The sequence below is a fragment of the Hyperolius riggenbachi genome, chromosome 1, assembly GCF_040937935.1.
Source record: "Hyperolius riggenbachi isolate aHypRig1 chromosome 1, aHypRig1.pri, whole genome shotgun sequence".
Classification (NCBI taxonomy): domain Eukaryota; kingdom Metazoa; phylum Chordata; class Amphibia; order Anura; family Hyperoliidae; genus Hyperolius; species Hyperolius riggenbachi.
Window position 1 is genome coordinate 649,330,534 of NC_090646.1, and position 25,490 is coordinate 649,356,023.

General features: G+C 45.7%; 2 protein-coding genes across 3 annotated transcripts in view; both read left to right on the forward strand.

The window, feature by feature from the left end:
• Nucleotides 1-25,490, forward strand: part of ST8SIA5 (ST8 alpha-N-acetyl-neuraminide alpha-2,8-sialyltransferase 5) — a 989,793-nt gene that overhangs the window by 545,121 nt on the left and 419,182 nt on the right. The gene's annotated exons all lie outside the window — the stretch shown is intronic.
• HDHD2 (haloacid dehalogenase like hydrolase domain containing 2) overlaps nucleotides 1-25,490 on the forward strand; it is a 52,862-nt gene that overhangs the window by 3,267 nt on the left and 24,105 nt on the right. For both annotated transcript variants that reach the window (XM_068251423.1, XM_068251433.1), the window contains exons 2-4: nucleotides 3,224-3,325; nucleotides 12,328-12,536; nucleotides 15,906-15,990. In XM_068251423.1, the coding sequence (XP_068107524.1) occupies nucleotides 3,224-3,325; nucleotides 12,328-12,536; nucleotides 15,906-15,990 (396 nt within the window). The remainder of the gene's footprint in view (nucleotides 1-3,223; nucleotides 3,326-12,327; nucleotides 12,537-15,905; nucleotides 15,991-25,490) is intronic.

Consider the following 25,490-nt stretch of genomic DNA (forward strand, 5'->3'; position numbering starts at 1 on the left):
CATCTATCATCAACAGGAACCTCACTAGGTCTGAGCTAACACGAGTGTATTCGCAACAGCAGACGAGTTGCCAATGATCTGTGAAGGCTTAAGAAGCCGAGGAGAGCCCAGTGCCACGCCCCCTAGCAATCAGCCAATCCGAGCGGCGCGAGTCACTCCTGACGTCAGCCGAGCGGCAGGTCAGCTGACGCGCCTTCTTCCAGCATAAAGGTCCTGTCTCCGTGCGTGCAATACAGAGACCCTATGAGCAAGAGACAATGCCGTTCCCAGCGTGCTGGATGCCGCCGGGACGGATAAGGCCTGTGAACAGGGAACAAAGGCGGCTGCGGGCATAGCCTGCGTATCCGCAGCCGCCATGGTTTCAGATGTTACACTGATCTTTTGAATGTCTACAGCATCTGTGTGTGCAGCATCTTGCTAAGATTTCTGTCTGATGGGGAGTTCAGCTCCATAGAATAGACTGTGTAGGTATGACTCTCATACTACATGAAGGGTGGTCTGTGGTCTTTCATTTTCCAAAGACTATAGTCTGATGTGTGTATGTGGCCTTAGCCTCCGGCTGCTCTTTGTAATCAGCTGGCAGGATGTTTGGTTGTAGTGTAATGTTGCACAGGATGACTCCTCTATGTTGCCTGAGATGGATTAGTGGTAGCAGCAGGTGTGCTCCACTCCTTCATTGCTTTGCACTCTGTCAAGGACACTTCCTCACTAGTATACAGCTTTCACCTTGAAGCTCCTGCTGGAGATTATTAGTAAATATTGTCTCCTTGATAAGGTGAAATGATAATGTTGGGCGAGTCAGGGAGTTTAACACTTGCCTGTCGGCACTCAGGGCCTTATTTACCATGAGTCATTTATGTGCTTGAAACAGTGTGGCTGTGGATGAGAGTATCCGGACTGGGCATGTGCGAGGAATGTCCAGGCATGGCCAGTAGAGTGAAGTCTCCCATGCACGGCCTTTTTCCTCTGTGTATAGATGCTTTGTTCTGATGAGCATGCCTAGTCCAGACGCTTTCATCCTCATACAGAGGTAGGGAGGGCAGCCAGAAGAGACCTATGCAACAAGCTGGTTTCAAATAGGTGTAAAAGGACCCTGCTCTGGAATGGTGGGCTGTAAGCCCGCAACACTTACCCTGGGCCTGGGACGACAACGTCACATTACAGGGGGGCGGGGAGACAGACGCACTGACGTGACAAGTGTGGCCGCAACACCCTGGTCCACAGGCGACGACACATTACATGGGGGAGGGGCGTGGCAGATGCACTAGTGTGACAGGTTAGGCCACAACACTTACCCTGGACCAGGGGCGACCACCCACTACATGGAGGTGGCACGGCAAACACACTGGGGTGACAAGCAGCAGGATGAAGCACTAGGCTGATTGCCAATAGAGATGCGAAGTTCAGATCTTTTCAATGATTCGGATGATTCGAATTGGATCATTGAAAAGATCCGGATCTTTGATCCGAATCGCGGATCATTTTACAAGGGAAGCATTGGGGGTGAAATGACTAGCAGGACAGAAGAAGGGGAGGGGGGTGGACACACAGAGAAGGGGAGAAGATGGACAGAGGGCAGGGAGTGGACAGAGAAGGGAGGAGGGACGAGCAGAGAGCAGAAATGTTTGTTTGCACACAATACCCACATGCTGCAATCATATGCTTTACATACATTTCACCTATATGTTCATCTGTATACTTTGAATCCAAACGTCGCACAGTGAAAGGAAGCATTCCGCAAAGCATTCCCAGAAGTGAAGTGCAGCTGTTTAGAGCGAGTGCAGGAGGATCATATTGCCCTGCAATCACAGTGCCTGCCCTGTCCTAGCCCAGCTGTCTGTAAAGTTACTGAGCTGTGCTGAGCTGAGCCAAAAGTTTCCAATTTGTTCAATGTACACAACTACGGAACAGACAGCCCATAATGAGCAGCACATTAAAAGCCAGTATGTGTGCTCTACACAAATCTGCCTGGCAGTGGCACCCATGTCCCCTCTCTCTCATCTACCTGTCCCTGCAAGCCTGGCTCCCCTCCAACTGAGCGATCCATCTCTGCTCTCTGCTTCCAGGACCCCGCTGCCCGCTGAGAGGGGGGTGTGCCGCTCCTGGCCCCGCCCCCTTTGCGATCCAAATCACTCATTTTGATGATTCGGATGATTCGACTTACAAAATAGATTTGGATCAGAGATCCGAATCGTTCATGATCCGGACAACACTAATTGCCAATAGTTTTCATTCTGAAATACAGCAAAGTCCCCGTTATCCGGCACCCACGGGGATTGGCTGATACCAGATAATTGTGCTTTCTGGTTGCTTAAGACTGAATCCCTGACTCCGTATACATACCACGAACTCTGTATTAAATGTTCAAATACAGTAACTGAAAGTATATTAACCTTGTGAAGGCCGTGGAATCCAGTCTTTAAAGGAGTTGTCGGGCAATCTAAAGAAAATAAGTGCTACTTACCCGGGGCTTCCTCCAGCCCAAGGCTCCCAGCATGTCCTTCGCCGCAGCTCTGCACACAGCCGTTTGCCGCAGCTCGCTCCCGGTCCCCGGTGATGACGTCAGGCCAACCTCCAGGTCGGCCTGTACTGCTCCTGCACGGGCGGCGCTGTCAGTCACCACCACGTGGGCTGAAGCGGACTGCGCAGGCGCAATAGTTCTAGTAGTAGTAGTAGTCAAAAAGCCTACAAAAAGCCTAAAAAGTTGGCCTTCACCACTGTAAGTACTGCCGAAGATTTGTTCTGGTTGGTTCAGACTTCTGGTTAGTTGAGTTCTGGATAACTAGTGTATATTGGAAATTGGTGTGCAGTGTGTGTGGCAGCAATAGATCCCTCTCTGATCGGATTCAATCACAGAGGGATCTATCTGATGGTCGAACTGTTGGCCATTACCCTTAGTTTTACTATCTTGGCTAATTAGTGAATATTGGCCTCAATTCACAGAGCTTTATCAAACACTTTATCAAACGTTTGATAATTTACCTCATGGGTAAAATCTAATTTTTAATTCACTAAGGTGTTCTAGGTTTATTGAAAGTTTTATCGATAAAACATTAGATAAATATATAACACCTTAGTGAATTCAAAATTCGATTATGCACACAAGGCAAATTATCAAACGTTTGATAAAGCTTAGTGAATTGAGGCCACTGTGTGACAGCCTCACATCTCTGTGTGTGAATTATTATTCTTTGTTTATAATTCTCCTGTTTTATCCCTGCAGCATGGCAGCCAGACGGGCCCTGAAGGCGGTGCTGGTGGATCTCAGTGGCACGCTACACATCGAGGACACCGCTATTCCCGGAGCTCAGGAAGCTCTGAAACGGTGAGCGCAGAAGCCCCAGGATGGGCTGCAGGAACTGTCCCCCTACTTCTGACACTTTGGCCTGGTGCACACCAGAGGAGTTTTTCTGAGCGTTTTGAGTTTTTAAATCTGCTGCTAATGTTACCCTATGTGTCTGTGCACACTGGAGCAATGAGGTTTTGTAAAAAACCCCATAGCATTACATTGGGAAGAGCTTTTGAAACCTCTAAAAGCTCTTCCCAATGTAAGGGCTGGAACCCACAGGAGCGCTTTTGGCAGCGTTTTGGCAGCACTGCGATACGCTAGCAGTTTGCCAAAACGCTGGGCTAATGTTAATGGATGGGGCAACTTCCACAGGAGCGTTTGCGTTTCTCAGAAACGCAAACGCAGGACGTGCAGCATTTTGGGAGCGTTAGCGCTTCAATGTAACGTATTGAACCGCTAGCGGAAACGCTCAGCAAAACCTAAACTGAGCGGTTTTGCTAGCGTTTTGCGGTTCAGCACACTGTAACAAAATGAAAAATAATTCACAGGACCAATCAGGATAAAAACGCAAAACGCTACGCACCCGCTGGGGAAAAAAATACAATGTTGCAAAACACGACCAAAAACGCGTATGAATCCGCTTGCAAACCGCTAAGACAAAACGCTAGCGGTTGCGTTTTGCGTTTGCGGTTTTCAGTGGGTTCCAGGCCTCATGCTATGGGATTTTATACAAAACCTCATTGCTCCAGTGTGCACAGACCCATAGGATAACATTAGCAGCAGATTTAAAAACTCAAAATGCTCAGAAAAACTCCTCTGGTGTGCACCAGGCCTTATTCTGATTCATCTTCATGTGCTTTGAAGTACTGTTGAAATCACTGTTATTAACAAGCAGCCTCTGCCAGGCCTTCTAGTGGAAGAGTAGGTTTTCTAATCCCGTGTAGGACTATGTCTGACATTGGCACGTTCCTCCACAGGACTAATGTTGGACATAGGAAAACTGCCTGCCGCTAGATGGCGCTGTTGTGGAATAAAATCCAGCACAGTGTTACCTCCTTCAAGTCAAAGTGAAGCGCCCCATCCCCCGCCACTGTGACACATAATACAATATTATATGGGAGCATTTGGCACTGGGGCACCGCCGCCAGATCTAGTCTGGCACAGTGTCACTCTATGTGGATCAAAGTGTCAAAGTCGCAATGCTGCGTAGTGGTGAAATTACAATGCTACCGCCTGCAAGGAGGTGGAGCTAGAGAATGCAAGCTGGGTCTCCTCCTTGCTTCAGGCCTGGTTCACACTTGCGTTGAAGTGGCAAACGGATCCGATCCATTTTCACTCTGTTTCCGTTCAGCTGCTTCATTCCGTTACCCCATATCCCCCCTCCCCAGGCCCCCAACCCCAAATAGTATTTTTCTATTTAGAACGGTCCATTTCTTCACTAGTGTGAAGAAACGTTCCGTTTTCTCATTGCCCCCAGTGCAGCAATTCAACTTCCGTTTCCGTTCCGCCGGGCTCATCGGTCCGGAAAAATTGGTGCTGCAGGAAACTTGTGTTCCGTTCAGCAGAATGTGCAGAATGGATCCGTTTGAACTGATCCATAGGGTAACATTGGATCTGTTCCGATCTGTTCCCTTCCAACCCGGGACGGACCGTCTTTTAACTCTGTGAACCGGGCCTTAGTGCAGGGAGGTACAGATTTTCGGATCCTTGCCGCCACACATCATGATGACCCCCCAGCACACTGGAAAAGATGAAACTTCTGCAGCAGATAATTTGTAAAGGGCAAAAAATGTAGTAAAATCATATAAACCACAAATTGTATGCCTGTGCAGTGCCCAAACCAATAACTTCTCATGGAATGCAGTGAGGATACTACAAGATTCAGAAATTTTCACAGAACTAGGGATGGTCAAATAGATTAAGGCTGCTTTCACAGTGAGACGTTACAGGCGCACGTTAGTGCAGCCTGTAACGCAGCCCACCGCACAGCAATGAAAAATCAATGGGCTGTTCACAGTGCCCACGTTGCGTTACACAGTAATGCTGCACGTTCGTTTGAAGTGCAGCATACTGTGCGTTCTAGCGGCTTAAGCTGTGTTAGACTGTTTGCACATGCTCAGTATGGTTTTTTTTTTTTTTTTATTTCAGGGGCTGAGAGGAGGCGGGGAGAGGCCGCTACGTAGCCAGGCACATGGCTACTTGACATTCACTGCACTTGCAGTGTTTACTTCTTGGTGCGGCCGCTGATTGGCTGGCGGGACCACGTGATGTGGAGAGCTCCGCTCACGTGGTCTCTGCAGCGCCTTCGACAGAGCAGGCGCACCAAGAGCTGCTTGTAACGTGGCTCTTGGTAGCGTCCTGCTCCAACACCACCAGGCGTTGAGTTAGGGGCACATTATGTGCCCTATAACGTCCCCTAAACGCAACGTCTTGGTGAGAAAGCAGCCTAAAGGAATACTGTAGGGGGTCGGGGGAATATGAGTTGAACTTACCCAGGGCTTCTAATGGTGCCCCGCAGACATCCTGTACCCACGGAGCCACTCACCGATGCTCCAGCCCCGCCTCTGGTTCACTTCTGGAATTTCAGACTTTCAAGTCTGAAAACGGCCGTGTCCTCGCTCCTGCTGATGTCACCAGGAGTGTATAGCACAAGCCCAGTATGGTCTGTGCCTGCGCAGTATGCTCCTAGTGACATTAGTGGGAGAGAGGACACGGCAACGCAGGCGCAGTGGTTTTCAGACTTTAAAGTCTGAAATTCCAGAAGTGAACCGGAGGCGGAGCCGGAGCATCAGTGAGTGGTTGAGCGGGCACAGGATGTCTGCGGGGGACCATTAGAAGCCCCGGATAATTTCGACTCATTTTCCCCCGACCCCTCCCCCCCCCCCCCCCCCCCCTTACAGTATTCCTTTAAATAATTTCTCTTTGCATCCAAATTTCATGTAAATGTCTATGCAGCTTGAAATAGGACCAATCTGAGTAACTTTTTAGCAGTTTTTATTGGTCCAACTTCAAGCTGCATAGCACTTACATCAAAAATGTATACATCTTGTCGTTACAAGTTGGATGTTGGCTATATGTTCACTTTCTGATGTGAATAAAAAAGTAATTAAAAAAAAAAAATCTTCAGTGCTGGCCATGATGCATTTCTCTTTTTTACATACATCTCCCTTGGCAGCAGTTGCCCTCTTTCATGCGTTGTGACCAGTTTGCAGCCTCCCTATTCTACATGTAACCACCGCCTTTCCATGTCTAGCCGCCCAAGGCCTTGGTCTTTATAGCCTTTCCAGAAACCTGACCCTGCTTGGAGATGATTACATGGATTTTTATAGGCAATACTGTACAGGTAGTCCCCGACTTACGAATGACACACCAATTTTTTCAAATTGAACTTGTAGTTTTTGAGAAAATCGATTTAAAAAAATTCAAAGACAAAACAGCTGTTAGGCTCTCTGCACACTGCATGCGATTCTGATTCCGATTTTCAATCAGTTTTTACATCCGATTCCGATTTTTAATCGTTATTGCATGCTGCGTTTTTTTCATTCCTTTTACTGTTGATTGCATTCAAGGAAAATCGGAATTGCAAATCGGAAACTGAATCTGAATCGCAAAATGGATTTGCAGTGTGCAGGAAGCCTTAAACTTGTATAAGCAGGTACAGAGGGCAGAGGTGACACAGAAGGGGACACTGTAGGCACAGGGGGACACTGGAGGTACAGGGGACAGAGATGGCACAGTGTTCTGACTTAAGAACAGATTCAGGTTAAGAACGAACCTACAGTCCCTATCTCGTTCTTTAAAGAGACACTGAAGCGAAAAAAAATATATGATATAATGAATTGGTTGTGTACTATGAATAATTACTAGAAGATTAGCAGCAAAGAAAATATTCTCATATTTTTATTTTCAGGTATATAGTGTTTTTTTCTAACATTGCATCATTCTATAATATGTGCAGATTACACAACACTCAGCATTCAAAGTGATTCTTTCAGAGCAGTCTGTGAACTAATGACCTCTCCTCTGGAAGAGAAAAAGTAAAAAATTAACTAACAGTTGAGATAATAAAAGTCAGAAAACAGCCCTCTCCACGACTTTGAAAGTCGTAGAGCTTAATGGCTTTTTTGTATAGAGATAACAACTGAAGTTTCTTAAATCTTCCTGTACTGGAAACAATTAGACTGATGTATCTGATCTTAATGTTTTATTTCTTAGCTGTACTACACATACAAATCATGATATCATAATTTTTTTTTCGCTTCAGTGTCTCTTTAACCACTTGCCGACCGCCTACTTCATATTGGCGGCGGCAAAGTGGCAGCCCCAGGACCACGTAACGCAGAATGGCGTCAGGTCCTGGGGCACTCTGTGGCCGGGGATCGTGCGCTGGGATGCGCGCGCATCCGCCGGCAATAGGCTCCGCCCACCCGCGACGTCAACCCGCCGGCCAATCGGAAGCGCCGGCGGGTTGTTAACCCGACGATCCCCGGATAGGAAGCGTATAATACGCTTTGTAATGTTTACAAAGTGTATTATACAGGCTGCCTCCTGCCCTGGTGGTCCCAGTGTCCGAGGGACCACCAGGGCAGGCTGCAGCCACCCTAGTCTGCACCCAAACACACTGATCTGCCCCCCCCCCTGCCCCCTGATCGCCCACAGTACCCCTCAGACCCCCCCCTGCCCACCCCCCAGACCACCATTTGCACACAATCACCCCCCTAATCACCCATCAATCACTCCCTGTCACTATCTGTCAACGCTATTTTTTTTTTTAGTCCCTAAACTGCCCCCTGCTCCCTCCTGATCACCCCCCCCACCCCTCAGATTCTCTTCTCTCCTCTAAACACCCACTAATTACCCATCAATCACCCCCTATCACCTGTCACTGTTACCCATCAGATTAGACCCTAATCTGCCCCTTGCGGGCACCCAATCACCCGCCCACACCTCAGAACGCCCTCAGACCCCAGCCCTGATCACCTCGCTAGTGCATTGCTTGCATCTATTTCCCCCCTCTAATCACACCTTGAGACACCCATAAATCACCTCCTGTCACCCCCTAGCACACCTACCCATCAGATCAGGCCCTAATTTGCCCCGTGTGGGCTCCTGATCACTCGGCCAAACCCTCAGATCCCCCTCAGACCCCCTTCCGATCACCTCCCCAGTGCATTGATTGCATCTATTTTCCCCTCTAACCGCCCCCTGAGACACCCATCAATCACCTCCTGTCACCCCCCTAGCACTCCTATCCATCAGATCAGGCCCAATACATCCTGTCATCTAAGAGGCCACCCTGCTTATGACCGTTTCCACAAAATTTGCCCCCTCATAGACCACCTGTCATCAAAATTTGCAGATGCTTATACCCCTGAACAGTCATTTTGAGAAATTTGGTTTCCAGACTACTCACAGTTTTGGGCCCGTAAAATGCCAGGGCAGTATAGGAACCCCACAAGTGACCCCATTTTAGAAAGAAGACACCCCAAGGTATTCTGTTAGGTGTATGATGAGTTCATAGAAGATTTTATTTTTTGTCAAAAGTTAGCGGAAATTGGATTTTTATTGTTTTTTTCACAAAGTGTCATTTTTCACTAACTTGTGACAAAAAATAAAATCTTCTATGAACTCACCATACCCCTAACGGAATACCTTGGGGTGTCGTCTTTCTAAAATGGGGTCACTTGTGGGGTTCCTATACTGCCCTGGCATTTTAGGGGCCCTAAACCGTGGGGAGTAGTCTAGAAAACAAATGCCTCAAAATGACCTGTGAATAGGACGTTGGGCCCCTTAGCGCACCTAGGCTGCAAAAAAGTGTCACACATGTAGTATCGCCATACTCAGGAGAAGTAGTATAATGTGTTTTGTGGTGTATTTTTACACATACCCATGCTGGGTGGGAGAAATCTCTCTGTAAATGGACAATTGTGTGTAAAAACAATCAAAAATGTGTCATTTACAGAGATATTTCTCCCACCCAGCATGGTTATATGTAAAAATACACCACAAAACACATTATACTACTTCTGAGTACGGCGATACCACATGTGTGACACTTTTTTGCAGCCTAACTGTGCTAAGGGGCCCAAAGTCCAATGAGTACCTTTAGGATTTCACAGGTCATTTTGAGACATTTGGGTTCAAGACTACTCCTCACGGTTTAGGGACCCTAAAGTGTCACACATGTGGTATCGCCGTACTCAGAAGAAGTAGTATAATGTGTTTTGGGGTGTATTTTTATACATTCCCATGCTGGGTGGGAGAAATCTCTCTGTAAATGGACAATTGTGTGTAAAAAAAATCAAATAATTGTCATTTACAGAGATATTTCTCCCACCTAGCATCTGTATGTGTAAAAATACACCCCAAAACACATTATACTACTTCTCCTGAGTACGGCGGTACCACATGTGTGGCACTTTTTTGCACCCTAAGTGCGCTAAGGGGCCCAAAGTCCAATGAGTACCTTTAGGATTTCACAGGTCATTTTGCGACATTTGGTTTCAAGACTACTCCTCACGGTTTAGGGCCCCTAAAATGCCAGGGCAGTATAGGAACCCCACAAATGACCCCATTTTAGAAAGAAGACACCCCAAGGTATTCCATTAGGAGTATGGTGAGTTCATAGAAGATTTTATTTTTGTCACAAGTTAGCGGAAAATGACACTTTGTGAAAAAAAAAACAATTAAAATCAATTTCCGCTAACTTGTGACAAAAAAAAAAAAACTTCTATGAACTCACCATACTCCTAATGGAATACCTTGGGGTGTCTTCTTTCTAAAATGGGGTAATTTGTGGGATTCCTATACTGTCCTGGCATTTTAGGGGCCCTAAACCGTGAGAAGCAGTCTTGAAACGAAATTTCTCAAAATGACCTGTGAAATCCTAAAGGTACTCATTGGACTTTGGGCCCCTTAGCGCAGTTAGGGTGCAAAAAAGTGCCACACATGTGGTATCGCCGTACTCAGGAGAAGTAGTATAATGTGTTTTGGAGTGTATTTTTCCACATACCCATGCTGAGTGGGAGAAATATCTCTATAAATTGACAATTGTGTGTAAAAAAAATAAAAAAATTGTCATTTACGGAGAAATTTCTCCCACCCAGCATGGGTATGTGTAAAAATACACCCCAAAACACATTATACTTTTTCTCCTGAGTACGGCAATACCACATGTGTGGCACTTTTTTGCAGCCTAACTGCGCTAAGGGGCCCAAAGTCCAATGAGCATCTTTAGGCTTTACAGGGGTGCTTACAATTAGGCACCCCCCAAAATGCCAGGACAGTGAACACACCCCACAAATGACCCCATTTTGGAAAGTAGACATTTCAAGGTATTCAGAGAGGAGCATAGTGAGTCCGTGGCAGATTTCATTTTTTTTTGTCGCAAGTTAGAAGAAATGGAAACTTTTTTTTTTTTTTTTGTCAGAAAGTGTCATTTTCCGCTAACTTGTGACAAAAAATAAAATCTTCTATGAACTCACCATGCCTCTCACTGAATACTTTGGGATGTCTTCTTTCCAAAATGGGGTCATTTGGGGGGTATTTGTACTATCCTGGAATTTTAGCCCCTCATGAAACCTGACAGGTGCGCAGAAAAGTCAGAGATGCTTGAAAATGGGAAAATTCACTTTTGGCACCATAGTTTGTAAACGCTATAACTTTTACCCAATCCAATAAATATACACTGAATGGTTTTTTTTTTATCAAAGACATGTAGCAGAATAACTTTCGCGCTCAAATGTATAGGAAATTTAACTTTATTTGAAAAATGTCAGCACAGAAAGTTACAAAAGTCATTTTTTTGACAAAATTCATGTCTTTTTTGATGAATATAATAAAAAGTAAAACTCGCAGCAGCAATCAAATAGCACCAAAAGAAAGCTGTATTAGTGACAAGAAAAGGAGGTAAAATTCATTTAGGTGGTAGGTTGTATGATTGAGCAATAAACCGTGAAAGCTGCAGTGGTCCGAATGGAAAAAAAGGCTCTGGTCCTTAAAGAGAACCCGAGGTGGGAATTACTTTTACTATTGGGGCACAGAGGCTGGTTGTGCGCACTAAGACCAGCCTCTGTTGCCCCATCGTGTGCCTCCATGTCCCCCCTGCTCGCCGCTATACCCCCCGCATTGCTGGCGACACGCAGCGTGTCGCCAGCTCAATGTTTACCTTGCGCTGTCAGTCAGCGCTGCTCCCCTGCCTCCTCCGCATCGGCGCACCCGCCCGTGTCCCTTCCCTCCCGCTGATAGGAGGGAAGTGACGCGGCGGGTGGCGCCGATGCGGAGGAGGCGGGGGAGCGGCGCTGACTGACAGCGCAAGGTAAACATTGAGCTGGCGACACAGCCAGCAATGCGGGGGGTATAGCGGCGAGCAGGGGGGACATGGAGGCACACGATGGGGCAACAGAGGCTGGTCTTAGTGCGCACAACCAGCCTCTGTGCCCCAATAGTAAAAGTAATTCCCACCTCGGGTTCTCTTTAAGGGGTTTTATGACTGCAGTCCTTAAAGGGATACTGTAGGGGGGTCAGGGGAAAATGAGTTGAACTTACCCGGGGCTTCTAACGGTCCCCCGCAGACATCCTGTGTTGGCGCAGCCACTCACCGATGCTCCGGCCCCGCCTCCGGTTCACTTCTGGAATTTCAGACTTTAAAGTCTGAAAACCACTGCGCCTGCTTTGCCGTGTCCTCGATCCCGCTGATGTCATCAAGAGCGCACAGCGCAGGCCCAGTATGGTCTGTGTCTGCGCAGTACACTCCTGGTGACATCAGCAGGAGCGAGGACACGGGCATGCAGGCGCAGTGGTTTTCTGACTTTAAAGTCAGAAATTCCAGAAGTGAACTGGAGGCGGGGCCGGAGCATCGGAGAGTGGCTGCACGGACACAGGATGCCTGCAGGGGACCAATAGAAGCCCCGGGTAAGTTCAGCTCATTTTCCCCTGACCCCCCTACAGTATCCCTTTAAGTGGTTAAGCTGGGGCTACCTGTACTTCTTATTGGTAAACACATCTCTGTAGCTCACCCTTCGTATTCCCCCCCACAGGCTGCGCAGTGCTCCGCTCGCCATCCGCTTCGTCACAAATACCACCAAGGAGAATAAGAGGACCCTGCTGGACAGGCTGAAGAGGCTGGAATTTGAGATCCAGGAGGATGAGATCTTCACCTCTCTGACTGCAGCGAGGAACCTGGTGGAGCAGAGGGGGGTCCGCCCCATGCTGCTGGTCCATGACAGCGCTCTCGCAGACTTCGAAGGTATTCAGCTCTCGCTACACTAAAATGTCATTCCTGTTCCTCTAATGCCAAACTAAACCCAAAGCTGACAGCAAATTATAGTACCAATCAGGATGATGACTGAATAGAAACCGGGTATAGAAGCAAAGTACTGGACAGAATACAGTTTTCATGGGCTAAATATGCTTGTCAGTGCAGTACAGCTTTCTTCTTGTTCTTTCTAGATTCAACTGGCGATCAGGTAAGTCATATGTGATCATGTGATACCCAAAGCAGAAAGAAAATTAGATGCCAGACTACATTTGCGAGCAATCGTGAATTACAGTACATTAGAAAGAATATGTCTACATGAGTAGAAGGGATTTGTGGTTCGCAGTAAGTAGATTGTGAGCAATTGTAAGATATCAGTCTGCTGATGGAAAGCTAGCCTGTCAATAGAGCTCTAAGGCTCAAACCCACTAGCAGCCTTTTCTAATGCCTAGTACACACCATACAAATTTCTGTAACATTTTCTGTTAGATTTACCTGCCAGATAGATAATTTCCAACCAGAGATAATGACCAGTCTCTACCAGTACTTTACAGAAAATAATCTGCTAAGTGCTAGTGATTTGAAAAGCTTTTGCTAATGCAATGCTATTGGTGGTTTTTATAAAATCACATCGCTCAAGAGGGATCACACCCATAGCATTAAATTAGCAAGAGCTTTTCAAATCAAACGCTCAGAAAAGGATCAGAAAAGCGCTGCTAGTGGGTTCCAGGCCTAAGGCCAGTACCCACCCGCCTGACTGGTGCCTTCTCGCTGACAAACTCCTGTGGGTGGTAACTGGATAGGGGGCGAAGTTTGGATGGGATACAGACCACTATTCAGTCTAAACAAGCAGCATCTGACATAGGCACAGGAATCGGCTTTGCAAACCCAGCCAGCTAGGAAATCAAAAAGTGAATGATGCAAAAATGTTTTCTGTGCAATGCACATTATAATATATTCCACGCAGTATGCATTAAAGACTAGCAACAGCTTTCCCATGCTGCAATCTGAACCTTCAGGCTGGGAGCATGTGGTTTTCTGCAATGCACTGCTGAAAAAACACATGCAATTCTGGAAAGTTTGGTCCCAGCCTCAAAGTTAAAGGGCAATTGAACCGAGAAGAATATGGCGGCTGCCATATGTATTTCCTTTCAAGCAATACCGTTTGCTTGGCAGCCCTGCTAATCTGCTTCTAATATTTTTAGCCATAGCCCCTGAACAAGCATGCAGCAGATCAGATGTTTGTGACATTATTGCCAGCTCTGACAAGATTAGCTTCATGCTTGTTTCTGGTGTTATTCAGACACTACTGCAGCCAAATAGATCAGCAGGGCCGCCAGGGAACTGGTATTGTTTAAAAGGAAACAAATATGGCACCCTCCATATCCCTCTCACTACAGTTGTCCTTTAAGTAGCAGGATTGACCAACCCTAACTATGTGATCTATGTGATACGTACCTGTCTGTCTGATTGTCCCATATCCTTATATCCATCTGTCTCCCTATGGCAGGGGTCACACTTACTTGAATCACATGCGTTTTGCTGCAGTGTGGAAAACGTACATAATGTTAGTCTATGGGCCGCACAAAAAAACGCATTGTTTTGCGTAAACCAATGTATTTTTAGGTGCAGAAAAAAAGCAAGTTCATACTTTATGCATACTGTATGCATCGGTTTTACATGCAATGGTTTCCTATGGGTTTTTGATGCGTTTTTAGGGGGCTATATCAACCTCCAAACACTATCAACCAGCCTGCATCCTCTACTCACTCTATCCTAACTCTATCCTTATTGACCCTGAGCTAGCAGCTGCTCATTATAACATCACTTTAACTTCAGCCATTGATTCTGTGGCTCCCCCTCCACGGTCTACCAACGCTGGGCCCTTCAACTCTGGCTTAATGATGAGATCAAACTACTGAAACACCGCTCCCGGATAGCACAACGGTTAGCCATCAGGAAGGGGGGTTTAGGGTTAGGCGCCAGGAAGGGGGGTTTTAGGGATAGGCACCAGGAAGGGGTATTTTAGGGTTTGGCGTCAGGAAGGGGGGTTTTAGGGTTAGGCACTAGGAAGGGGGGAAGGGAGTTTTTAGGGTTAGGCACCAGGAAGGGGGGTTTTAGGGTTAGGCACCAGGAAGGGGGGTTTTAGGCTTGGGCACCAGGAAGGGGGGTTTTAGGCTTGGGCGCCAGGAAGGGGGGTTTTAGGGTTAGGCACCAGGAAGGGGGGTTTTAGGCTTGGGCGCCAAGAAGGGGGAGTTTAGGCTTAGGCCTCAGGAAGGGGGGTGTTAGGGCTAGGCACCAGGAAGGGGAGGTTTAGGGTTAGGCGCCAGGAAGGGGTATTTTAGGGTTAGGCGTCAGGAAGGGGTATTTTAGGGTTAGGCGTCAGGAAGGGGTATTTTAGGGTTAGGTGCCAGGAAGGGGGGTTTTAGGATTAGGTGTCAGGAAGGGGGGTTTAGGGTTAATCTTCAGGAAGGGGGGTATCAGGCTTAGGCCTCAGGAAGGGGGGTTTAGGGTTAGGCGTCAGGAAAGGGTATTTTAGGGTTAGACATCAGGAAGGGTGGTTTTAGGGTTAGGCACCTTCCACAGGGGGGGGTCTTGGGGTTAGGCACCACAAGGGGGCATTTCATGGGTAGGCACCACCAGTGAAGGGTTCTGTGTGAGGGTAGAATTAGGTTTAGTTGTAGTAAAATATTGGTAATGTTTTACTATCCTCATTACGACTGTAAATATATTTTCGTTTTCATTGTTTTAGAGAAGATTTTGCCCTTTTTTTTAATACCTTTTTTTTTTTTTATTTTTTTTTTTTTTATTATTATTCAATCTCTGATAAAGATGAAGAAACGATAAAAAAAAATTGTTAAAGGTAATATCTTAAAATTTCGGCTATACCCTGCGCTCTTTTTTTCCCTGGCGCCGTTATTTGATGTATGCGGGCCTAACACACACCACACAAATTACACACATAGATACATTATACACATAGAGATAACACATACACATTACCCACATATTATATATACACGCATATATAATATACACACGACCGCACTCACATCCTGCCTGGCCGCCTCCTCCTTCCCCTCCCCCTCCGCGGTGACACACATTGGAGAGCGGCCACATTAACATCCTTGGGAAGCGGATAATGAGGCGGCAGCTATATAGATATAACAGCGCAGAGGACAGGTCCGTCTCCTATAAAGAGACACTATTTTAATACAGGTCTGACAATGGAAGGTTTTTGCATTGATGAGAATTGGCACCTTGGGCTTTGTAGTCAAGCATGACTAACTGATAGACTGCATGTACAATTCAATTACTGGGGAATCTTCTCCTGCTGACCTCTCTATTCCGCGCTCCCAGGAATCGCCAGCGACAGTCCCAACGCAGTGCTGATAGGATTAGCTCCGGAACACTTCAACTACCAAACCATGAATAAGGCCTTCAGGTGAGTGCTGTCCTGATTGCGTCTCGCCACCCCTGTAATTGGCTGGCTACTGTTTTACCGACGGATTAATTCTGTTCTTGCTCCGCTGGGACTTTAGTAAAGCGGGTAATGCCGTTCCATCAGCGCTTTAATAAGAAGCGCGCATAAAGACAGCAATTTCCCTGCCCCAGTTATCACATGCTCTGCGGCAATTAGGCACCGCGCTCATCTCCCTTTTATTCCAAGGAGAAGTGTGGGCTTAAAGGGAACCTGCCGCTGTTACAAAGTTATCTTTGGCATAATTCTGTGCTTCAAAGATACATTTCCAGGTGCAGCCTCTGGTGGTGACATTTACGCCAGAGAGTGCAGCCAGCATCTATTGCTAAAGGATGTATCTTAAAGAGGAACTCCAGTGAAAATAATGTAATAAAGTGCTTTATTTTTACAATAATTATGTATAAATGATTTAGTCATGTTTGCCCATTGTAAAAGCTTTCCTCTCCCTGATTCACATTCTGACATTTATCACATGGTGACACTTTTACTGTTGGCAGGTGATGTAGCTGCTGCATGCTTTTTTGGCAGTTGGAAATAGCTGTAAACAGCTATTCCCACAATGCAGCAAGGTTCACAGACAGGAAACTGACAGAAGTACCACGGTCCTCAGAGTTTCTTGTGGGAGGGGTTTCACCACAATATCAGCCATACAGCGCCCCCTGATGGTCTGTTTGTGAAAAGGAATAGATTTCTCATGTAAAAGGGGGTATTGGCTACTGATTGGGATAAAGTTAAATTTTTGGTCAGAGTTTCTCTTTAAGGTGCCCACTAACGGTACAATTTTTTCACCAAATGCAATCTTTCGATACGATTTTTACGATCAAATTTCATAGAAAATGTGCAGTTTATGAAGGCAATCGGTAAGGATCGCTTCTTTGGTTGATTGCTAACTAGGATAAAATCAATCCGAAAGTTGGATTTTATGATCGAATTTGAAGAAAGAATAGTTCACTAAATGTTAACAATCGATAATTGCCTTCCGATTAGTTATGTTCATTCAAATCGCAAAGATCGCACTTAGTGAAAAATTGTACCGTTAATGGGCACCTTTAAAGGACCTCGCCAGTGAAAAAAGTAAGCAGTTAAAATCTGACACAACCGACATGTTTTGGATTAGTCCATCTCCTCATAGGGGATTCTAAGGGTTCTCATTGTTTTCAACTCCTTAATGGCAGTTGTTAAGTCTAACTGACAACATAGTGTGCAAGCAACTAGGGAGGCTGGCTGGTATCGTACTTTTTTTGCTGGAGTGGTCCTGTAAAGCGGATCCTAACTCAGAACTTCTTATTTGCTCTAGAAGATAAGCAACAGCATGCTAACTTAAAGAAAAACGTTTCTTTGTTAAAGCTGATACAAATCCTGCAATAAATCTGCAGTGTGTCTACTTCCTGCTTTCATAGAAGCAGACATATTGTTAATATCCTGTACTTACAAATTAGATGCTCTGCCGACATTCCCGAGCTGACACAGCTGAGGGATCAAATTACAGTTGTGATGTATGTGTGTGTCACAGATGAGGGGGAACTAGACAGGCTAAACCCTAAATACATACAGCGTGCACTTCTGTTTTCCTTCTGTCCTGTACAAGAGTTCAGGTCCACTTTAAAGGGGCAGTTCACTAATTTCATAGAATAATCCCCCTGTTATATCAGTTATTGAAATTCATTTTTTTACATATTCTCAGTCATGTTCAATCCACTTTGAGAGGTGAATAAAGTTGGCCTATTTTATCTCTTGGATTGAGTTTAAATGCACTTCCAGAGGATGTTAGATTAGATTGTGAGCTCCTCTGAGGACAGTCAGTGACAGGGCTATGTACTCTGTAAAGTGCTGCAGGAGATGTCAGTGCTATATAAATAAATAAATACTAATAATAATATGGTAGGACAAGACTAGGACTGTGGTATTCATTAGATTGTGAGATCCTCTGAGGATAGTCAGTGAGGGGATATCTAGTGGTCAAAAATAAAATTACACACCCACATACATACTGTATGTTAAAGCGGAATATAACCTTGCATTTCAACTTTGCTCTAAAATTTTATTTACAGTATATTATATGCAAAAAACATTTTTTTTTTTACTAGACCAGCATTGGAAGGGTTAAACACAGAAGTTTAAAGTTCCGTGGAGAGATATGCAGAAGTTCAGATAGATACATTCTATTTAGTTGAATGTATCTATTGATAAATGTTACACACTCTTTGGCTGTCCTCCAAGCTCCTTCTCAGTGAGAGAGAGTGAGTCACATTCAACACTTAGATACATTTATGTAAACAAAATTTATCTATTTCAGCTTCGGATGCGTCTGCAGAAATCTCCAGGAACTTTAAAGCCCTGTGGCTGGTCTAGTAAAAGAAAAAAAAATGCCGGTTGCATATAATATACTGTAAATAATGTTTTAGAGCAAAGTTGAAATGCAGGGTTCTATTCCGCTTTAAATTACAAAATCTCCCATTCATTTTAACCCCTTACTTCCCCCCTCCTCTATAGTTACCAAAATAAAACATTTGTTTGTGGGGTTTTTTTTTTTTTTTTTGTGATGGCATTCAAAAAAAATCATAAATAGTTACGTTACAAAAACAATATATAGATCATTTTGTTGTGATAAGTAGTGATAAAGTTATTGGCAAATGAATGGGAGGAGTGGTGTAAGGTGAAAATTACTCTGGTCCATAAGGTGAGCTAGTTAAAGTGTTCCTAAGTTGAATGGACAAAAGGAGTCTTACTTGCCTTGGGGTTCTTCCAACCTCCTGTGGTCCACCTGCTCCCTCAAGGTCCTCCTGGTCTCCTCCGTGGTGCCTTCGTCTCGTAAAGTCAGTGACTCAACTTAGTGGCAAACTACCGTGCATGTGCAGTCCTAGCCGTGTGCACGATATGAGCACATCGCAGGGGAGAGCTTTCTGCGCATGTGCAGATCATTTAGGTTGTAACTGCGCTTGGGCTGAATGCTCCCGCCCACATTAGCACGATGGAGGAGGGGCGTGGCCTGGAACAGGGTATGCGCAGTGCCCTGCAACCCAGCTGGATCACGGACCTTACAGCCGGCCTCCCATTTGTCTCGGGTTTACTTTAATGGCCACGCTGGGGAGATCGCCTGCACCCCCTGGCCTCCACCTCCGGGGTGCCGCTGTGTGGGTTCCAGGCGGTGAGAGTGCCTGGGACCCCCGCGGCCCCTGGTTGTATGGGGGCAATGGGAAGCCTCCTCGTGGCGCCCCTGGATAGTGCTGTATAGCATGAACTAATTCCCGCAGGGCGATTGTTTTGCGGTTTTTGGTTTTGACCCTGCATATTTAGGCATGCGAAAGCAAATGCTTATTTGCATGAGCAATGTCTCGTGATTAGCCAATAGGCCAAATTTGCAAAGCCAGATTTGTCAGGTTCACTTGGTTGATGCACACATGCTTTTTCTCTGATTATAGTTAGCATTGCATTTCTTTCTTCTGAGGGCAGGTAGTGAGTGGCTTGTTTTAGGAGGTGAGAGCCCTGGAGCAGGCTATTTACGCCTGTCCGCCCCTTATGTGTCGCGCCCAGGTTATGCGCATATAGCAGAACGCAATGGACGTTGAGGTAAGTGCCTGTTTTTAATCTTGGAAGGTGTGTGCGGGCGACTCTTCCCGGCGCCGGCCACGCTGGGGAGATCGCCTGCACCCCCTGGCCTCCACCTCCGGGGTGCCGCTGTGTGGGTTCCAGGCGGTGAGAGTGCCTGGGACCCCCGCGGCCCCTGGTTGTATGGGGGCAATGGGAAGCCTCCTCGTGGCGCCCCTGGATAGTGCTGTATAGCATGAACTAATTCCCGCAGGGCGATTGTTTTGCGGTTTTTGGTTTTGACCCTGCATATTTAGGCATGCGAAAGCAAATGCTTATTTGCATGAGCAATGTCTCGTGATTAGCCAATAGGCCAAATTTGCAAAGCCAGATTTGTCAGGTTCACTTGGTTGATGCACACATGCTTTTTCTCTGATTATAGTTACTTTAATGTTAGTTGGAGGCTTAGATCTAAATTGCTGAGGCACAATAAGCCTGAATGGTGGGAAGTCAGTGATCCAGAAAATCTCACCTGAATTATTAAATGATCAGCTTTCAGTAGCTGGTGATTTCCAGGGATGAGCCAATGAGACGGTAACCATTCCAAGTCAATGCAGATTTTATGCTTATTCTATGCAAAGTGATGCAGCTGGGAAATGGACCAGTCACATGTGCAAGAAGCTGCTGTATTTGATTGGTCCATTTCCAAGCTGCCTGAATTTACATAAACTCTGCAATATTAGCATCTAATTGTCCATTTCTATTTGTTTTTGGAAACTCTGCCACTGATAATGAATTTCAGCATGAAATCTACTGCCAATCATTCTGCTGACTCCTCCTCCTCCCCCTTCCCCCCTCCAAGTGTATATGTAACTCCCCCCTCCATGGCTATGTTCAGTTTGAAGGCTCACCTGTCACACACTGACGCAAATCTTGGCCTCCTCCAGTTACAGGCGTCGCCGGGAGTGACATCGCTACATGGGTCGGTGTCGTATGGTACAGGCGCCCGTGGTGAGATCAGACTCCCGGAGGAGGCCAGGATTCATGCCACCATGACTGATGAGCCTTTAAAGGGAAACCGTAACCAAGAACTGAACTACATCCCAATCAGTAGCTGATACCCCCTTTCCCATGAGAAATTTATTCCTTTTCTCAAACTGATCATCAGGGGGGTCTCTATGGCTGATATTGTAGTGAAACCCCACCCACAGGAAACTGTCAGGACTATGGTCCTGACAGTTTCCTGTCTGTGAACCTCATTGCATTGTGGGAAATAGCTGTTTACAGCTGTTTCCAACTGCCAAAAAAGCAAGCAGCATCTCCTTCCAGTGACATCACCTGCCAGCAGTAAAAATGGCACCATGTGATAAAGGTCAGAATGTAAATCAGGGAGAGGAAAGATTTTACAATGGGGAAACCCTGACTAAATCATTGATACATAATTATTGTAGAAATGAAGCACTTTTTTTTTGTTACATTATTTTCACTGGAGTTCCTCTTTAACAATGCACATGTGGGGGGTGGAGACATGGCTGGGGTCCATCTGTCCTCTCGTTATCGAACAATGTTACCGCTGTACGCCCAATCAAACCCTTGCAACAGAGAACTTCTAAACATTCCTGATTGGGTTGCCATGTTGCAGTATCGATTCTTCTCTGATCTGATAAAACTACCAGAAGTAAAGGTTGATTAGCCTGCAACATCAAGTAACATATCGGCTCCCTAAATTAGATTGTGCAAATATTCTTTTATTTCAGTCATTCAACTTAAAAGGTGAAACTAAATGGGCCCATACACTGGTCGATTTCAGCCAATCGATCGATTTTGCGTCTGATTTTGATCGATTTGATCTATCTGACAGGATGGAAAATCTAGGTCAATCTGCTGCTGGCAGCAGATCGATGGCCCATAGAATTGCATTGGATCTAAAGCTAAATACACACGGTACGTTTTTTCGTGCGATAGATGGATCAGATAGATAAAATCCGTCACGTCCGCTATTGCTCCCTATCGTTTCCGCGCTCGATTTCTCGTAGCAGTGAATGGAAAAGGATAAGAAAAACTAATAAAGATGAGAGAATCGAGCGCGAAATCGTGCCGAAAAAACGATCGGGTGGCTAAATCGCACAAAAGAAGTAACGTATATACCCAGCATAATGGTTCAATAACGCTTTTAAGGTAGCCATACACTGGTCGATTTGCCATTAGATCGACCAGCTGACAGATCCCTATCTGATCGAATCTGATCAGAGAGGGATCGTATGGCTGCCTTTACTGCAAACAGATTGTGAATCCCGCTCCATCCCGGCGCTTCCTGTGTCACTCCGTGACCAGGAAGTTCAAATAGAGCGTCCTCTATTTGAACTTCCTGGTCACTGCAGTGACACAGGAAGCGCCGGGATGGAGCGGGTGCAGCGTGGAGAAGATGCGGAGAAGACGCCCGGGAGCCAGCGTCAGGTAATGTATACCTGATCGGATCGGCCGCCGCTAGCGACGCGCTCCCTACCCGCGGGCGATCGAGGGTAATTTCCCGCACGGCGCGATCGACGGACCGATCCGATTTCGGGAGGAAATCGGATCAGCGGGTGCGTTTAGCGCGAACGATTGGCAGCAGATTCGATCCCAGGATCGAATCTGCTGTTGAAACGGCCGCGAATCGGGGCAGTGTATGGCCACCTTTAGATCAGTTTCCAATAGATTTCATTCTGAGATCTATTGGAAATCTGTTCCTGGCGTGTGGCACACATCAGATAGATTGCTGTCAGATTAGACTTCACAGGCATCTGACAGAAATCTATCTGATGGTCAAATCTGCAAATCTATCAGTGTATGGCCACCTAAAGATGACTCCCAGCCAGGTCAGCAGGAGAAGGTCTGGTGATGGCTGTGGCCCCCGAGGAGGTGGTGCTAGCATTATATTAATGAGGAAGAAATAAAAATCTGATAGCTCTGCCTCCTGCTTATCCTCTGCTTATCACCTCTTCCTCACCAGATAAATGAAAGTGGACCTGAACTCTTGCACGCACAGGACAGGACAACGAAGAGAAATGCACTCTGAATGTACCGTATTTAGAGAGTTTAGCCTGTGTAATTGCCCCTCATATGTGTCTAATCACTATCTGGTGTGTCTAATCACTACCGGGTGGTCAAATCTGCTGCAAATCTGTCAGTGTATGGCCACCTTAATATATGGAGTAGACTTATTATATGCAAAGCGAGATATCTCAAGGTTTTATTTGTTGTAATTTTGATGATTATGGCTTACAGCTTATGAGAACCCCAAAGTCAAAATCTCTGAAAATGAGATTACATGAAATCAATAAAATAAGGAGTTTAAATTGAAAAATATCGGACCTTTAACCACTTCACCACTGAGGGGTTTTACCCCTTGAGCACCAGAGCAATTTTCTCCTTTCAGCGCTCCTTACATTCATTCGCCTATAACTTTATCATTACTTATCGCAATTAAATGAACTATATCTTGTTTTTTTCGCCACCAATTAGGCTTTCTTTAGGTGGGACATTATGCCAAGAATTATTTTATTCTAAATGTGTTTTAATGGGAAAATAGGAAAAAAAATTGCGAAAAAAATCATTATTTTTTCAGTTTTCGGCCATTATAGTTTTTAAATAATGCATGCTACTGTAATTAAAATTCATGAAATGTATTTGCCCATTTGTCCCGGTTATAAAACTGTTTGAATTATGTCCCTATCACAATGTTTGGCGCCAATATTTTATTTGGAAATAAAGGTGCATGTTTTTCAGTTTTGCATCCATCCCTAATTACAAGCCCATAGTTTATAAAGTAACAGTGTTATACCCTCTTGACATAAATATTTAAAAAGTTCAGTCCCTAAAGTAACTATTTATGTATTTTTTTTTTTTATTGTAAATTTTTTTTATTTATTTTTTATTACAAAAAAAATAAAAAAATTGGGGAGTGTGGGAGGTAATGAGTTAATTTTTAGTGTAAAACTATTGTATTTGTGTATGAAAAATGCTTTAGGGTGTAGTTTTACTATTTGGCCACAAGATGGCCACAGTAACTTTTTGTTTATGCAACCTGCAAGCGTACAGGAAGTCTGGGAAACTGTTTTTTTTCTCACAATGATCGCTGCTTCTCATAGAAGCAGCTGATCATTGCGGGGGCTTAGATCAACGAATGGGAATGGTTTTTCCCATTCATTGATCTCCGGGCGAGCGGGCGGCGGCGGCATGCACGAGAGCGGGAACAGCGCACGAGCGGGAGCGCGGGAGGTACAGATATCTCCGTCCCTGGGGGTGAAAGGATGGAAAAAGGGACGGAGATATCCGTACCGCTGGGGGTAAAGTGGTTAAAAAATAAAATTGTGCATATGTACTCGGTACTTGGGTTGGGACCCTTTTGCATCAGTTGCTGCCTCAATGCGGCGTGGCATGGATGCTATCAGCCTGTGGCAATGCTGAGGAGGAATGAAAGACCAGGATGCTTTAATAGCGGCCTTCAGCCCTTCTGCATTGTTCGGTCTCGCACACAGAAGGATGCTGGACATGGGCTTCAAATGTCTTATTCCTCTTGTCAAGGACCCAGAGTCTGGAGGAAGAATGGAGAGGTCCACAATCCAAGATGAAGTCCAGTGTAAAGTTTCCTCAGTCTGTGTTGATTTTGGGAGCCATGTCATCTGCTGGTGTTGGTCCACTGTGCTTCATTAAGTCCAGAGTCAACGCAGTTGTCTACCAGGAGAGCACTTCATGCTTCCTTCCACATACTAGCCTTATGGAGATGCTGACTTCATTTTCCAGCAGGACTTGGCACCTGCCCACATTGCCATAAGTACCTGGTTCAATGACCATGGAATTTCTGTGCTTGATTGTCCAGCAAACTCGCCTGACCTGAACTTCTATGGAGCATTGTCGAGAGAAAGATGAGAGACATGAGACCAAACAAGGCAGAAGAGCTGAAGGCCGCTATTGAAGCATCCTGGTCTTCCATAACACCTCAGCAGCGCCACAGACAGGCTGGTAGCATCCATGCCACGCCGCATTGGGCTCTATTCACAAAACGTCTCATAAATGACTTATCACCTATTTCATAAAAATATCCTTTCAGCACATTTACAAGCAAAATAATAATTCAAAGTATGTTGTTCCTGATTAACTTCATTTCAATATCACTTTTCTTACCTTAATTATATTATATTTTTGCTCTTTGGGAGTTTAAAAGAGTAACATAGATAAGGTAAAAACAGAAAAACAGGTGAAAAAGCTTTGTGAATCATGCCCATTAACAATAACAATAATATTTATATAGCGCTTTTCTCCCTGGGGACTCAAAGCGCTGTGACCCTGCATTATGCAGTCTCAAAGGCTCGGGAAAAGAGGTGAGTTTTTAGCCTTTTTTTAAAGCTGTCCAGAGAGGGAGCCTCTCGTACTGATTGTGGAAGTGAGTTCCATAGAGTAGGGGCTGCGTAGGAAAAGGCCCGAGCACCAAATGTTAAGTGTATCCTGGGAATAACCAGCTTCATCTTGTTGGCAGAGCGGAGGGTGCGTGAAGGGGCATAAAGTTCCAATAGATCCGCTATGTATTTGGGTCCCATGTGGTGTAGAGCCTTGAATGTCAGCAGGCAGATCTTAAAATTGATTCTCCATTTTACTGGCAACCAGTGAAGAGTTTGCAGTACTGGGGTGATGTGTGGGCTGCGGGGGGCATTGCAGTACTGGGGTGATGTGTGAGCTGCGGGGGGCATTGCAGTACTGGGGTGATGTGTGAGCTGCGGGGGGCATTGCAGTACTGGGGAGATGTGTGAGCTGCGGGGGGCATTGGCTAGGAGTCTGGCTGCAGCATTCTGTACTAGCTGTAAGGGGTGCAGAACCTTATCTGTAGATCCGATGAACAGGGTGTTGCAGTAGTCTAGGTGGGAGGATACAAATGCATAAACAGGACAGGTAGGTCT